This window comes from Dama dama, chromosome 19 (assembly GCF_033118175.1).
Source record: "Dama dama isolate Ldn47 chromosome 19, ASM3311817v1, whole genome shotgun sequence".
NCBI classification, from domain to species: Eukaryota; Metazoa; Chordata; class Mammalia; order Artiodactyla; family Cervidae; genus Dama; species Dama dama.
In genome coordinates this window covers 90,817,012-90,833,664 of record NC_083699.1, presented here as the reverse complement: position 1 = coordinate 90,833,664, position 16,653 = coordinate 90,817,012, and the positions used below count along the sequence as shown (strand labels likewise).

General features: G+C 42.3%; 1 protein-coding gene across 2 annotated transcripts in view; it reads left to right on the top strand.

Annotated features, from left to right (window-relative positions):
- The first annotated feature begins 5,179 nt into the window (after positions 1–5,179).
- Positions 5,180–16,653, top strand: part of GK5 (glycerol kinase 5) — a 79,114-nt gene continuing 67,640 nt past the window's right edge. For both annotated transcript variants that reach the window (XM_061167768.1, XM_061167769.1), the window contains exons 1-2: positions 5,180–5,446; positions 15,588–15,681. In XM_061167768.1, the coding sequence (XP_061023751.1) occupies positions 5,300–5,446; positions 15,588–15,681 (241 nt within the window). In that variant the 5' untranslated portion in view covers positions 5,180–5,299. The remainder of the gene's footprint in view (positions 5,447–15,587; positions 15,682–16,653) is intronic.

The following is a 16,653-nucleotide window of genomic DNA, read 5'->3' as shown; positions in this document are numbered from 1 at the left end:
TTTATTGGAGAATAGTTGTTTTACAAGATTGTGTTAGTTTTGAGTGTATAGTAATGTGACTCAGGTACGCATATACATATATCCACTCTTTTTTGGATTCTTTTGCCATATGTAGGTCATTACAGAGTATTGGGTAGAGTTCCCTCTGCTGTACAGTAGGTCCTTATTAGCTATCTATTGTATATATAGCAGTGTGTATATGTTAGTCTCAATCTCCCAATTTATCTCTCCCTTCCCCCTTGTTCCCCCTGGTGGGAGGATTATGGTTCTCTGGGAATTGAAGCCTGTACAATTTGGAGGGCATCGATTAAGAAAACAATACAAAAAGAATCCACTTTTGCATATGCCATAACTTAGCACAGGACACTGAACTGTCTGCTAGGGCTCTGCTCAGGGCCTTGGCAGGGGCCTCTGCAAAGTGGGGGACATGAAGCCATACCACCCAAGTCCACCCGTGTCTGATAGAGGTGTTGCGGCCAGGACTGCAGACACAGTCATGAGCAGAGGTACTGAGGTAGGAGCCCAACCCAAGTTAGACTGAGTTCATGAACAAGAGTGAAGAGAATGGAGGCTCAGGTGGGGTTCTGGAGCTCAGTCCTGGTGTTCCAGATGCCAGGCTCAGGGCTGGCAGCTCCAGAGTCCCTCTCCACATGAGAAGGGCTGCATCTGTGGTCAGATGACAACATGCCCAGATGAAGTGCAGACGTTAGGAAGGTCGCACTGCCCTCTGCGTCTTGTGACCACATCAGGCAGAAGGTAAGGTCTGATAAGGACTTGCAAATATTAACTTGTTCACTTATTCACTCAGCAGTTACTTTGTGCATCTTGGAGGGGAAAAGACTAAGGACCCGTTTCTGTGCTCAGGGTGCTCACTGTCTAAAAGCAGTGGCTGACACCTAAGCACGAAGTAACCAGGATCCCAAAGGAAGTCACCTGTGGACCCCAAGAGTCTCTGAGTAGTGAGGAAAACTGTTCTGGTTTTAGCATCAAAAGTCCCGTGTTTCAAGAAACCTCTCAGACCAGGCAAATAGGGACAGTTGGTCACCCTAGCAGGGAGGGACAGTGACAAGTTTCCTTGGAGGGAGGAGGGCATCAGGTGGTGGTGGAGGGTAGGCAGGGTGGTGTCCCTGGGCTCAGCCCTAAAGCCCCATTCATTTCCCTTCAGGGAGTGGCAGGGAATGGTGGCCTCATAGACTTTCTGGTCCAGCCCTGAGGAATGAATCCACGTTTCCCAAGAGTGTGGGAGGCTGCTACAAGTTTTAATTCTGGACCTGCCTCCAGACGAGAAAGTGTAAGGAGAGACAGTGGCTGGGAATGAGCCTGGAAGAAAGCCTTAGTGGCCACCTCTGGGGCCTGAGCCCAGAATGGAGGGGAAGCAGCAACCAAGTCAGATGCACACCACCATGTGACAGAGTTCAGAGCAATTCTCTGAATCAAGAACAATGAACCGAGTGGCTTCCCTGGAAGTCCAGTGGCTAAGATTCCAAGCTCCCAATGCAGGGGGATGGGTTTCATCCCTGGTCAGGGAACTAAGATTCCATATGCCACTCCGTGCAGTTAATGAAGAACAATAAACCAATCCACTAGCAAAGGGACTTTCAGAGTTTCTGAGCCCTGTAGCCACTTGCTCCTTTTCCTGAGGACAGAGCAGGGTTAGAACAGACAGCAGAGAACAAGGAACTTGGAAGGAATACAGCAACCCTTTGTCCCCCTAGGCCTCTCCTACGCAATGGTCTGTCCAGATTAGGGAACTGGCTCTGGATTTTTAATCTGAGATCTTCACATTTCGTTTATCCCACACCTGCTTGAAACCACATGCCAAATATTGTGTACATAAGCAAGTTCTTGAGAAGACAGCATTCACCAGGGTCTTGAAGTTGTTCAAGGGACTTCCCTGGTGGTCCAGTGGCTAAGATTTCAAGCTCCCAATGCAGGGGGCCCAGGTTCAGTTCCTGGTTGGGGAAGTAGATTCCTCATGAAACAACTAAAGATCCTCATGCTGCAACTAAGATCCAGTGCAGCTAAATAAATATTTAAAAAAATTTTTTTAAGTTGTTCAAGATCAGAAACAGACTAAGAAACATAAGACTAAGTGGTTTCTAAGCCCCCTATTTTGTGTATGTGTGTGTGTGTGTTTTCAACGAATTTATTTTTTTGCCCACAAGTTGATTTTGTTCAAACCCCAAAGATAAAATGTTGCTTCAAAGAATTCCTGACCCCAGGAAGGTGGACTCTCCAATCTGCAGGGGCTAGGAGAGGATTTCTTTCAATACATTTTAGGGTTCTTGTTCATTTTTACCTGCGGTCAACCTAGGACCTCTTAGGGCATGATCTTTCAGTGTTCCTCGTCCAGGCGTAAAGGACCATCCCAGCGACCACTACTAGCACAGCAGGCCTCACTGCAGACCCCGTGGCCTTTAAACTCATAGACAGAGGAGTCCTTGCCACGTGGAAGGTAAATGCGCTCTTCACTACTGTCATCTTCTCAAGGTAAGTTCGTTCCTTTTGAAGGAAGCCGAGCTCTCTCTTCTCCCTAGGCCAGATCAGCAAACGGACTTGGGACTTCTAGTTCCTTTCTCCTCCCTCTTGTGCATCACACCCCACCACCACGGCTTCTTAGAAAAGCAGTAGCTTCCCAGAAACCATGTTTCTGAGAGCACGCGTGCATCCCCCTATTTTCATAGTCTGTGATTCTTTGATAATACTCAAGATATTTGATGTGAATGTATAAAAATGATCACACAGTAAAGTGCAGGTGTCCAAGAAGCCCAAGAATTATCACTTTGAGAAATATACTAAATATTCATATCAGGGAATACAAAACAGCTTTCTCTTGTAAAAGGGTATCTGTGATGGTTAACTTCATATGTCAACTAGACCAGGCTACTGGGCACACTGTGTGGGTGCCCAATTGTTTGGACAAGCATCAACCTAGATGTCAGATATTTTCTAGATGTGATTAACATTTAAATCAATGAATTCTGAGGGCCTCCCTGGTGGCTGGGTGATAAAGAATCTACCTGCCAATGCAGGAGGCATGGCTTCGGCCCCTAGTCTGGGAAGATCCTACATGCTGTGGAGCAACTAAGCCTGTGCAGCACAACTATTGAGCCTGAGCTCTAGAGTCTAGGAACCTCGACTACTGAAGCCTGCAGCCCCTAGGGCCCCTGAAGTGAGTGAAAGATCACTCAGTCATGTCCCACTCTGCCACCCCACGGACGGTAGCCTGCCAGGCTCCTCTGTCCATGGAAATCTCCAGGCTAGAAAACTGGAGTGGGTAGCCATTTCCTTCTCCAGGGGATCTTCCCAAGCCAGGGATCGAATCCAGGTCTCCCACATTGCAGACAGATTCTTCACTGTCTGAGCCACCAGGGAAGCCCTGTGATCCACAACAAAAGAAGCCACTGCAATGAGAAGTCCACGCACTGCAACTAGAGTAGACCCTGCTCGCTGCTACTAGAGAAAAGACCGCATGGCAATGAAGACTCAGCACAGTCAAAAATAAATATAAGTTAAAAAAATAAATCAATAAACTTTGAGTAAAGCAAATGACCCTTCATGATGTTGGTTAGTCTCACCCAATTAGTTGAAGGCCTTAAGAGCAAAGATTGAGCATTCCCAAAGAAGAATTATCCTTAAAACTGCAAGGTAGGAAAACCACCTGAGTTTCCAGCCTACTGTCAGCAGACGTTAGACTCAAATTGTAAAATCAACTCTTATCTGAAGTTCTAGACTTTCAGCCTACCCTAAAGAGTTCCAGGACTTGCCAGTCCTCAGAAGCATGTGAGCCAGTTCCTTAAAATATGTCTCAATCTTTTTCTCAATCTTTATCCTATTAGTTCTCTTTCTAATAGAACTCTGGCCAGACTCCATGACCCATTAGTCATTTATTTCAAATTACAATATGGGGATTAACATAGTAGATGACTCACCAAATGGCCAGCACTGGTGAAAGCAGACAGGGGACCATTTGGAACAAATTAGTACTATTAGGCAGGAACAGGGTTCCTGGAAGAGGAAATGGCAACCCACTTAGGTATTCTCGCCTGGAAAATCCCATGAACAGAGGAGCCTGGTGGGCTACAGTCCATGGGTTGCAACGGGTCGGACACGATTGAGCGACTAAGCTTTCTCCTTTCGAGACAAGAACAAGATACAAAGACAAAAACCCAAACCATACTGTTCCAGGTGCTTGTTCCAAGTTTCAGGTAATATGGCCAAAGACCCCAATTTGGTCAAATGGGCTGAAAGCAAGTGGGTTAACGTGACAAGTTGGTCAAAAGAACTGTTTGGTTCAAAACAAGTATCTTTTGCTTTTTAATTAATATACCACTCTACACTGTTAAAACTTTTTCACCAAGAGCACATATCCATATTACTTTCATAATTTTATTAAAAGATATTGAATATGTTCAGGCACTGGGTTTTTTGTAGTGCTGGTGGAAAAGTAGCTGAAGAAGACATGAACACTGCCTCACTGTCCACAGATAAGTAACTGGGAGCTGGACCGCCACATGGTTACCCCTCTGGGCTCCAGGCTGGTGACCAGAGCTGCAGGAAACTCGAAATTCCCACAGGCCTCCTTCCTGCCCCATGCGTGGAAGAGCCCAAGCACTTAAAGCCCGAGTGAAAGGTAAAGGACCCCCCGAGGGACCTTCAGACTCCTGAAAAAGCAGTCATTGGGGGTGGAGGTTGATGGTAAAAACAGCCACCCAGCACTTTGTCCCTTTTGCCCCACCAGAGGGCTGGGGAAGTTCTAGAGTGTTATTTCATTTAGCAAACCTGACCAGGTTTTCTGGGGGATAAGTCCTGGGGAGAAACTTTCAGTTTATGAATAAATACCCTCGGCCGAATTTTTTTCTTTTCAGGTTACTATTTTTCTTAATAGATTCATAATATGTAACCAGTTAAAAGAAATGCGGGCACTGTCGCAGGGCGCTTAGAGTTAGGAGGGAACTCATTAAAATTACGGGCCAAGGTAACTTTGAGAGAGGCTAGTGTTTGGAAGATGGGGCGGAGCCGGGTGGCCTGGACTCCGGGGACCCACCACATTCCCGGTCACCTCCACACTCCCCTCGAGGCCGCCTCGCCCGCGGGCTCTCCCGCAAAGAGTCATTGCGCAGCCGTGACGTCACGGCGTCGGGGCGGGGCCCGCGGCAGGGGCGGGGCCGCTGCCGGATCTTGCGGAGGGGCGGACCGGGGGCGGTGGCCCGGCGGGGCGCCCTCGGCCCCTGAGGTGCGGGATTTAAGAGCGCGTCGGCTTAGCTGGCGGCTACGGCAGAGAGGCGTGCGGGTCGGGATGTCAGAACAGCCTACGATCCCGGAGCAGAGCGCGCCGGACTCGCGGCGCGCAGGCTTCGTGCTGGGGATGGACGTAGGCAGCTCGGTGATTCGCTGCCACGTCTATGACCGCGCGGCTCGGATCTGCGGCTCCAGCGCGCAGAAGGTGACCGGGGAGCGGGCGTCGGGGCAGCGGGTCTAGGTCGCGCAGGGCACCCGGGATCTGGTCGCTGGCGGGGCGAGAGGGCTGGACCGCCTATCTGGCCTGGACGCGGCCACCTGCGGCACCGCGGGCCCTCGGTCCTGAGCGGCGAGCCTGGACCGGCCAGATCTCCGCCTTCCCTCCCCGGGCCAGCCTTAAACCTGCGCGCTCTTTCGGTCCTGGCTGAAAACATTAGGGGCTCGGATTGTGACCTCGGATCACTCACTGGCTTCCGCTCACCTGAGGATTCGGCTTTCTGGCCTTACCTCGGTGGCACTGCGGTGAGTGACAGGGCAGGGCAGGGCTGGCTACGCGTATCCAGCCAGAGAGGATGCTTTTTGATTTGCTTGGTTTTTCCTGTACTTCCCTGATAGACCTCCAACCCTGTCTTTATTTACATTTGCGATTTTCAGGACTTAATGGAATTTAACTTTATGTTTGTCATTCAGTTGTCATCATGAACTGCTTCTCAAAGTGCAGAGCAACTGATTCCAGGAATATAAGTATTGCACACATTTTGAAGGTTGTGTTGTCATTACCTTTCTCCTTTCCGTCTTTGACAGTTCATGAAAAAAACTTTTTCTGGTTTGAGAAACCTGCCAAGTCATTAGTTGTTACTAGTAAGGCAACTAACAGATTGATATTCGTCTGATCTTGTTTCCATGAAGTGTTGATTTCTGACAGTTGCCAGTAAACAATAATGTGAATTCCATATGATGTTTTTATTTACTCTTTCCAACACCAACATCTTAAAAAAAAAAAAAAAAAAAAGCTTATTTGGCTATGCCAGGTCTTAGTGGCAGCATGCAATATCTAGTTCCCCAACCAGGCCCCTAGCATTGGGAGTGTTGACTCTTAACCACTGGCCCACCAGGGAAGACCCTCAACATATTTATGTTAGTAATTTCAGGGGTACAGAAGCTGTTAGTTACCTAATCCATTCCCAGCAGCACTGGACTCCCTCATTTGCTTGGTTTCTACCCCTCTTCCCATCCTCTTAGAAGTGTTTTTCAGCCGCAGGCGTTGCCCAGGAGCAGGTCCAGCCAAAAGAATGCTTTGAGCATTTTTGTTTGTTTGTTTGAGGACTTCCTCATTCTGGTTTTAGGACCAGAACAGAGACCTGTTCCCCTGTGCATGAACACTGCCCACCTCTCCACCACATACCCCACCCCATACCCCACCCCTAACCCCACCTGAAAGGACAGATGAAAGGTGGATTTTCTCCTTCAGCCACTGTGTGCTCCTTATCTCTTTATGAGTCTTCATCAGAACACAATGATACTTTTCATAGTCTCCCTTATAATTCTAGACACAAAGTACTTTTGTTTTAAGCAGTGATTTTTTTTTAAAGAAGTTGAAGTGTATAGAACCAAAGGGATACAGAAATTGTAAGAAGATAACAAATTTCATAGTTGCTGTATAATTTGGGAGAAATCATTATTTTTTTTTTAGAAATGAGGTAAGAATCTCAAAGATGAATCAAGATTGCTGTTAAGTAGCAGGAGACTAGAATGGTTTGCCCAGACTTGAAACTGGTGTCTGGAAAGGTATGTAAGTAAATAAAAATACAAAAATTCCTTGCCCTTCAAGGGTGAAGCATTGTATCTTAAATTAAGGAGTTGAAAGCAATGCCTCTCAAACTGATACTAGTTTACAGCAGTGCTTCTTGAAAGCCTGGTTTGCAGGCTGTGGGGGTTGCAAGAGAGAAACTAAGATTGAGAAATTTGTGTAGCAGTTTAGCAAAGTCATTTTATATTTGTTGACCATAGTAATAAAACATTTGGGATTTTACTTTGTATGTCATTTTTTCCCTAGAAAGTTGTTTTAATTATGTCTTAAAAAATGTTGGTCTACAATGAATTAGAAATCAGAAAAAAACCCAACAGCAACTGGTCCTTTGCTTCAGATATCTTGATTTCTTTGGGAAAAATGGTCTTCTTGGCCTCCATTGCTTCTTCAGTTCAGTTCAGTTGCTCAGTCATGTCCAATTCTTTGCACACAATGGACTGCTGCACGCTAGGCTTCCCCGCCCATCACACACTACGGGAGCTTGCTCAAACTCATGTCCATTGAGTCAGTGACGCCATCCAACCATCTCATCCTCTGCTGTCCCCTTCTTCTCCTGCCTTCAATCTTTCCTAGCATCAGGGTCTTTTCCAGTGACTCAGTTCTTCACATCAGGTGGCCGGAAGTATTGGAATTTCAGCTTCAGCATCAGTCCTCCCAGTGAATATTCAGGACTGATTTCCTTTAAGATTGACTGGTTTGATCTCCATGCAGTCCAAGGGACTCTTGAGTCTTATCCAACACCACAGTTCAAAAGCATCAATTCTTCAGTGCTCAGTTTTCTTTATGGTCCAACTGTCACATCCATACATGACTGCTGGAAAAACCATAGCTTTAACTAGACAGACCTTTGTCGACAAAGTAATGTCTCTGCTTTTTAGTATGCTGTCTAGGTTGGTCATAGCTTTTCTTCCAAGGAGCAAGCATCTTTTAATTTCATGGCTGCAGTCACCGTTTGCAGTGATTTTGGAGCCCAAGAAAAGAAAGTGTCTCACCATTTCCATTGTTGCCCCATCTATTTGCCATGAAGTGATGGGACCAGATGCCATGATCTTCGTTTTCTGAATGTTGAGTTTTAAGCCAGCTTTTTCACTCTCCTCTTTCACTTTCCTTAAGAGACTCTTTAGGTCCTCTTCATTTTCTGCCATAGAGGTGTTATTATCTGGGTGTCTGAGGTTATGGATATTTCTCCCAGCAATCTTGATTCCAGCTTGTGCTTCATCCAGCCTGGCATTTCGCATGATGTACTCTGCATATAACTTAAATAAGCAGGATGACAATATACAGCCTTGATGTACTCCTTTCCCAACTAGGAACCAGTCTGTTGTTCCATGCCTGGTTCTAACTGTTGCTTCTTGACTTCCATACAGATTTCTCAGGAGGCAGGTCAGGTGGTCTGGTATTCCCATCTCTTTCAGAATTTCCCACGGTTTGTTGTGACCCACACAGTCAAAGGCTTTGGTGTAGTCAGTGAAGCAAAAGTAGGTGTTTTTCTGGAATTCTCTTGCTTTTTCTATGATCCAACAGATGTTGGCAATTTGATCTCTGGTTCCTTGGCCTTTTCTAATTTTGGTATATGCGCTGCCGAAGCGAGCACTCCTCGGCCTTTTCTAAATCCAGCTTCTTAGCACCTAGTTTATTATTTCTTGGGTACAAAATAAATAATTGAATTATATTTAGTCATATTAGGAAAATATTAGGAAATCAGTTTCCTTCATGATTAGACACAGAACTTGTATTTGTTTTCTCAAATGAAAATCACACCTCTGCTAAATTATGTTGGAAAGAATATATAATAGAAACCCACACTTAGCATAGGATTTGATTGGTACTGCCAAATAAATAGCTTGAGAAAGAAAAACTGAAGAAATCACTCTTTAGAGATATGAACAAAATAGGCTTTATTGGTCTTTTCATTAAAATGGAAATCCCAAACAGGAACTTTTACTTGAGAAGGCTAGTACTAAGGCCTCTCAGAAGACTTTAATTTTATCTCTTATGGTATTCATTTTTTAATAGCAGACACCCACATTTGTAGCCTTTTTCTATAAGTTGTATTTTTTTCTTTCTTTTTTAATATTTATTTTTATTTATTCATTTGACTCTACTGTTCTTAGCTGCAGCACTGAGGATCCTCACTCTTCCTTGCAACATGTGGGATATTTTTTTTTTAAGTTGCAACATGTGAACTCTTAGGTGTAGCATGTGGGATCTAGTTCCCTGACCTAAGATCGAACCTGGGCCCCCTGCATTGGGAGCACAGAGTCTTAGCTACTGGACCACTAAGAAAGTCCTCATAAGTTAAAAAAATCTTTCTGTGAACTCTTAAATATTGGTGTTATATACGAGAGTAGTGTTCAGAGTTTTGGGAATCCTACATGTGAATGTTTGATATTTTTAGTTTTTCAAAGTAAAGAAAGTTCATCATGTTCCCCATTGGAACATCATGCCATCGTGAGAAACTGTAAAAGATAATAAGATTTTGGTTGGAAGAACAGGACAGAAAGACCACTCCGAAGAACACTGGACTTTCCAATACTGTGTTCCCTCTGTACATTCTTGAAAAGAACTAGTTGTTGTCTTTTGTTTTTAATCAACAGAACACGTTTTCTTTTTAGCTTTGAATATATTCTTGATCTTGTATTTCAGTTTGATCTTCTAAACTGTTGTGACATGTTTGGTGATGGTGAGCTGTCTGGGTTGGTGAAGTGGGGGGACGTGACCCTGGAGTGCCACTGCCAAGTTTAAGTTGTTGACTTGACACGATGATGGCCATATTGAATTTTTTAGGATGCGGAAGTATTTATTACAGTTGAGTCATTACATACAGTCTGTGGTCATGAAAGTTTTGCATGGAAAGAAGAGAAATGTTATTTGATAGAAGGGGAATTGTTGTTCAGTCACTAAGTCATGTCTGATTCGGCAGCTTCATTGACTGCAGTGTGTCAGACTTCCCTGTCCTTCACCATCTCCCGGAGCTTGCGCAAACTCATGTCCATTAAGTCAGTGATGCCATCCAACCATCTCATCTGTCGTCTTCTTCTCCTCCTGCCTTCAATCTTTCCCAGCATCAGGGTCTTTTCCAATGAGTCGGCTCTTTGCATCAGATGGCCAAAGTATTGGAGCATCACCTTCAGCATCAGTCCTTCTAATGAATATTCAGGGTTGATTTCCTTTAGGATTGACTTGCCACTGGGGAAGTACCTAAAGAATGGGAATAGATTTTGTAAAATCTGTTTACTTCCAGTGGGCTCACTGAGGAATAATATTGATTGATTGATAATATAGATTCTTTTTTCGTATCATCTCTGTGTCACCCTCACGCTCCCCACATTGTCAGTGTTTTCTCACAGTTCCCTTTTTTCTGTTTATTTTGGCCTTTTCTTATGTGTTAGAGGTTTTCCTTAAATGAAGATCTTTGGTTGTTTATCCATTCATATTTTCAGTACCATGTCTTACTTTTCTCTAGTATTTGCAAGTAAAGAATGTCTCTGGTTTAGCTTCTCCAGAGAGTAAATCTCGTACCTTCTGCTGTGTTAGGGAGGGACAGTGGATCTGACTGGACAAGGAGTTTGAGCGTCCTTGTAAAGATTGAATCACTCCTCTGTTCAGCAGCATATGGCATCCCAGTCTTCTGAGGTATCTCTAATTTTCAGAGTTCTACCTGAGATTCTGCCGGGGGTTGAGCAGAGATATATAATCTGAGTGGGTAGTGAGGTATTCAGTTGTCTCCTCTGTACTTAGCTCTGTACCACCTACCCACTCACTGATAGTGTTAAAGACATTTGTTAAAACCTGGTCTGAGCTTCCTTGCTCTCTTCTGGTCTTTCTGCATAAACCTTTTTCATGTTTTTAGTTTGATGGGAGTCTTGAGAGGAATTGGAAATAAAACACTTAGGTTCAAGCCATTGTTTTAACCTGCAGCCAAAGATTCTTTTTTATCTTATTTTTTAAATTAGCAGAGTAAGATGAGATTTCTTTGGTTAATAAGTTCTGTGAGTTTTAGCACATGTGTGGAAGTAACCGAAAAACCCTTGTGCAAGCCGTTTATAGTCACTTTCCTCCCACACCTAATCTCTGAAAACCACTGATCTGTTTTGCATGACTATGGTTTTTTTTTTTTTTTCTGTCCTTCTGAAAATATCTTATAAGTGGAAAAATACAGTAAGTAACCTATGGAGACTGACTTTTTTCCAACATAATGCCTTTGAGAGTCATATATATTATGTGTGTCAGTAATTCATTCCTTTTTATTTCTGAGTAGTAATCCATTATATGAATATACCACATTCATTCACCTGTTGAAGTATATTTGCATTGTTTTCAGTTTCTGGTGATCTTGCAGAGAACAGCTGTAAACATTTGTGTACAGATTTTAATGTGAATGTAAATTTTCATTTCTCTGGGATAAATATGTAGGAGTGGGATTGTTGTGTCACATGGTAGGTGAATATTTAACTTAACAAAAAATTGCCAAACTTTTCCAGAGTGACTCTTATCATTTTGCATTCCCACCAGCAATGTCTATGAATTCTGTTTTTCATCAACACTTGATATTGTTAGTATTTTTTTTAATTTTAGATGTAGTGTTATCTCACTGTGGTTTTGATTTGCATTTACCTAATGATGTTGAATATTTCCATGTGCATATTTTCTATCCATATGTACTCTTTGATAAAGTGCTAGTTCAAGTTATTTGGCCATTTTTTAATTGAATTGTTTTCTAACTGTTGTTTTGCGATTTTTAAAAATATATTCTGGATATAAATCCTGTGTTGAATACATGATTTTCAGGTGTTTTCAACTAGTCTGTACTTGGCTTTTTCATTTTCTTAACAATGTCATTTGCAGAGCACACATTTTTAATTCTGATGATACTCACTTTATCAATTTTTATTGTTTTATTAATCATGCTTTTGGTGTCATGTCTAAGAACTCTTCACCTTATCCTAAGTCACAAAGATTTTTTGCTGTGATTTCCTATAAGCATTTTACAGTTTTACATTTACATCTGGGATCTATTATGAGTTAGTTTTTTGTGTAAGAAGTGAGGGGTTTTAAGATTGAGGTTAATTTTTTTGCATATGGATGTCAAATTATTCCAACTCTGTTGAAAAAGCTATTTTTCTCCATTGAATTGCCTTGTGTATTTGTCAGAAATCAACTAGCCATATTCATGTTGGTCTACTTCTGGATTCTCTTGTGCTCCATGATCTATTTGTCTGTTTTTATAATTACACTATTTTGATTACTGTAGCTTTAGAGTAAGTCTTCAAATTGTGTAGTGTGAGTCCTCCAATTTTATTCTTTTTCAGTATTGTTTTGGCTATTTTAGTTCTTTCACCTTTCCATGTAAATTTTAGAATGATCATATCTATATCTATTAAAAATCCTAGGATTTTGATATGGAATTGTAGATCAAAGTTTTTTGCACTCTAAAAATGTCGAGCCGCTTCCTCCTAGCCTTCATTTTGATGAGAAGTCCACAGTCATTTGAATTATTATTCTGTGTATTTATTCTGTCTGGTTGCTTTCAGTTTTGTTTTGTTTTGCTTTCAGTTTTTAGCATTTGAATTATGTTGGACCTGGCTGTGAACTGCTTTGGACTTATCCTGGTGGGGGTTTTCTAAGCTTCCTGAATATATAGATTTTAAGTCTTTTACTGGGCTTGGGAATTCTCAGCACTATTACTTCCCTTAAGTAATTTGTTTAGGCACTGAAGTCTTTCTTTTCTGCTTTGAGGCCTCTGCTGAAATGAATATTAGACCATTTTCTCTGTCCCACAGATCCCTGAGGTTTTCTTCTTCTTTTTTTTTTTTCTGTTGTTCAGATTAGAGAATTTCTATTGATCTATCTTTAAGTTTATTGACTTTCTTTGGTTATCTCCATTCTACCATCGAGCTGATCAAGTATGTGTTTTAATCATTTTCTTTTTCTAATTAAATTTTTCCAGTTTTATTAAGGTACAGTTGACAAAAGTTGTATGTATTTAAGGTGTGCAAATTGATCTTTTGGCATACAGACACATTGTTAATGAAATAATTAATGTTAATTAAACCACTTCATCTCACAGGGTTATCATTTGTATCTGTGTGTGTGTGTGTGTGTGTGTTGAGAACACTTAACTGATCTCTTTGCAAATTTTGAGTGTATAATACATTATTATTAACTCTAGTTACCATACTGAACATTAAGTCCCTAGATCTTATTCATCTTATAACTGAAAGTTTGTATCCTTTGACCAGCATCTCTCCATTTCCCCCACTTAATGATTGTATTTTTAATTTCAAAATGGTGAGATTTTTGTTTTTCCTTATGTCTTTTATTTCTTTGCTAAAACTTTCTATGTTCCTGTTTGTTTCAAAAGAATTCACCCTTACTTCTTGGAGCATTTTTATAATAAGTTGAGTTGAGTTTAGTCACTCAGTCGTGTCCGACTCTTTGTGATCCCATGGACTGTAGCCCGCCAGGGCCCTCTGTCCATGGGATTCTCCAGGCAAGAATACTGGAGTGAGTTGCCATTTCTTTCTCCAGTTTTTTTTTTTTTGGTCAAAATTATCTGTTATGTTGATACTGGTATCTATTATCTTTTGCTATATGAGCTGAAAATTTTCTGATTCTTAATGTACCTTGTAATTTTGGATTGTATCCTGGACATTGTGAATATCATGTTATAAACCTCTGAGTCTTATATAAGGCCTATGACAAATGTTGATACTTTTCTTTAATAAGCAGTTAATGCAGTTGTGTTCGAGCTACACAGTCTGACCAGCCTTCCTTGGATTTTGATTTCAATGTTAATTCTGTTTTTAAGATCTTGGAAGTGCTATTTACATATGTCCTGTGCCACCTAGAGGTCAGTCTGGGCCCTGGGAGTGCATGCGTGCTCAGTTGTGTCTGACTTTGCAACACCATGGATTGCAGCCCACCAGGCTCCTCTGTCCATGGGATTCTCCAAGCAAGAATACTGGAGTGGGTTGCCATCTTCCCCACCCAGGGATCAAACCTGTGTCTCTTGTGTCTCCTGCGTTGGCAGACAGATTCTTTACCAGCTGCACCATCTAGGAAGCCCCAGGACTTGGGCAGTGATCTGTTTTTTTCTTTTTTTGTTTTAAGTTCTGCTTTTAGCATCTTTGCTATGCTATCTAGGAGGGCTTCCCTGGTGGCTCAGTGGTAAAGAATCTGCCTTCCAATGCAGGAGACGCAGGTTTGAACTCTGGGTCGGGAAGATCCTGGAGAAAGAAATGACAACCCACCCCGGTGTTCCTGCCTGGGAAATCCCTTGGACAGAGGAGCCCGGCCGGCTACAGTCCACGTGTGCTACGTTGCTTCAGTCATCTCTGACTCTTGCAACCCTGTGGACTGTAGCCGGCTGGGCTTCTCTGTCCATGGGATTTCCCAGGCAGGAACACCGGGGTGGGTTGTCATTTCCTCCTCTGGGGATCTTCCCGACTCAGGGATTGAAACTGCATCTCTTAAGTCTCCTGCGTTGACAGGCAGGTTCTTTACCCCTAGCGCCACCTGGGAAGCCCTGGGCTACAAGCCCATGGGGTTGCAAAAGAATTGGACACTTAGCGACTTAAACAACAACAAAATGCCGTCTAGGAGTGTATTCATACATGTGCAGCTTCCGGGAGAGCCTGGGAGTTCATCCACGTCTTTCTGGAGTAGCTTTTCCAAGCTCTTCCCTCTCTGAGATCTTCCTGGGACTTTTTGGTTCCCTGAGCCTCCTCATTTGGGTCCTCTTACCTGAAGCTGGAGCTTTCACTATCCCATTCTGCAGGGCACTTCCTATGCCCACATCCAAGGCTAGGCATCAGGAGGACACAAAGAGGAAAAAGCCATGGGGGGTTCACCTTAGCCTGGTGGGTCTCCAGCACCTATTCTGAGAGAGGAAGTTTTACCTCCCTCAGTATTTGGGGTGCTTGTGGATACTGCTGTAGCTGCCACTGTGAGACAGCCAGCATATAAAAGGATGAAGATGGTGGATAAAAAAGAAAAGTGAGAGATTTGTTCTATTCCTCTCTGAGTGGTAACCAACGTTCTCCTGGCTTTTCCAGTGCACCTTGGTACCTGCTTCTGGGTTTTCAGGCTGCCTTGAGTCTAGGCCAGGTGATACTAGAAGAAAAATGGGAAACTCCCTACCACTTTGGTGGTACTCTAACTCTTATCTTCTTTCCCTGCCTGCCACTATATACGTTTTGGAGGTTACAAATAGCTGCTCCATGCATCCTGTCCAGGTTTTTTTTTTTTTTTTTTTAAGTTTGACATTTTTTTTTTATTACAGAAATAATGCATTTTCATTGTAGAAAGCCTGGGAAATAAAGATAAATTTTCTGTAAATTCATGAACTGAATAAAACTGCTCTTTTGGTGTATCATCCTTTTTTATTTCATATTTTTTTCCATCTTAACAATAAAAGTGAATTAGGTAATAAATAAAATCTTGTTTTTAATTATTTTAACTGGTACCCTTACAGCCTGGATGCTATTGACTTGTTCTAATTTGTTTTTACTAAATGTTCTCTTTTCCTTAATAGGTAGAAAGTCTTTATCCTCAGGCTGGCTGGGTTGAAATTGATCCTGATGTTCTCTGGCTTCAGTTTGTTGCTGTAATAAAAGAATCTGTCAAAGGTAATTGGATTTATAAAAGTAGAGATGGTAATGTGTATTTTGTATATAATTTTGTGGGTTTCCTAAATTATACATACATATTTTATTGGAGTCGCAGTTTCCCAGTAGTTTGGGGAGGAAGGACATTTGTGGTTTATAGTGAACCCACTTTGTCAAGGGAAGGTAGCAGCAACTCCTCTGCTTGAAGTCTTTTTGAGCTGCAGTGTTAAAGGCTCACGTTACTGTTTATTCCAGGTTGTAGCCAGTGCCCATTCCATTTCCTGTTTCGTACAAAATACCAGAGAGTTGTAAACAAAATTACAATGCTCAGTTCCTGCTCTCAGGAGTTTACATTTGAGTTGTCTTTCTTGTAAAATAAGTTTTTGTTTTATTTTTTTCCTCTGCAGCCTCTTAGGGCAAGTGTTCTCTTGGCTGCAGCCAGGGTCTGGAATCTTAGCTCTTTAAGAACAGTCTCAGTACAGCCTTCTTTAAAAACATGGCGAAAGAGGACTTGTAATTTCAAACAGGTCTTTCACTTCATTTCTCTGACTGAATTGCTTCTCGTAACTTTTCTGGTTTGAAGTATTTCAAACCCTTTTTTAAAAAGTCGGAAGAATACTTGTGTGCTTTCTCCTAGGCTCACATTAGCTGCCCGAGGTGAGAGTTGGTTATCATATAATAACTTGTCATCCTCAAATACTTAAGGATTATCTCCAAAGATAAGGAGTATTCCCTTGCGTAAACATGATGTAATCATCACACAGGAAATTTAACATTAACCCAGTGATATTTTCTAATACTTGATCCTCAGTATTCCCCTCTTATCTCAGTATTGAATAATTTTTTTTTCAATCCAGAATCTAACAAAGATGAGGCATTGCCTTTAGTAGTCAGTCTAGTCTCCTTTCGTATAGATCACATGCCTCATGACACTGACAATTTTCCAAAGTACAGATCAGTTTAATAGACTATCCTGCATCTGGGGATTGTCTG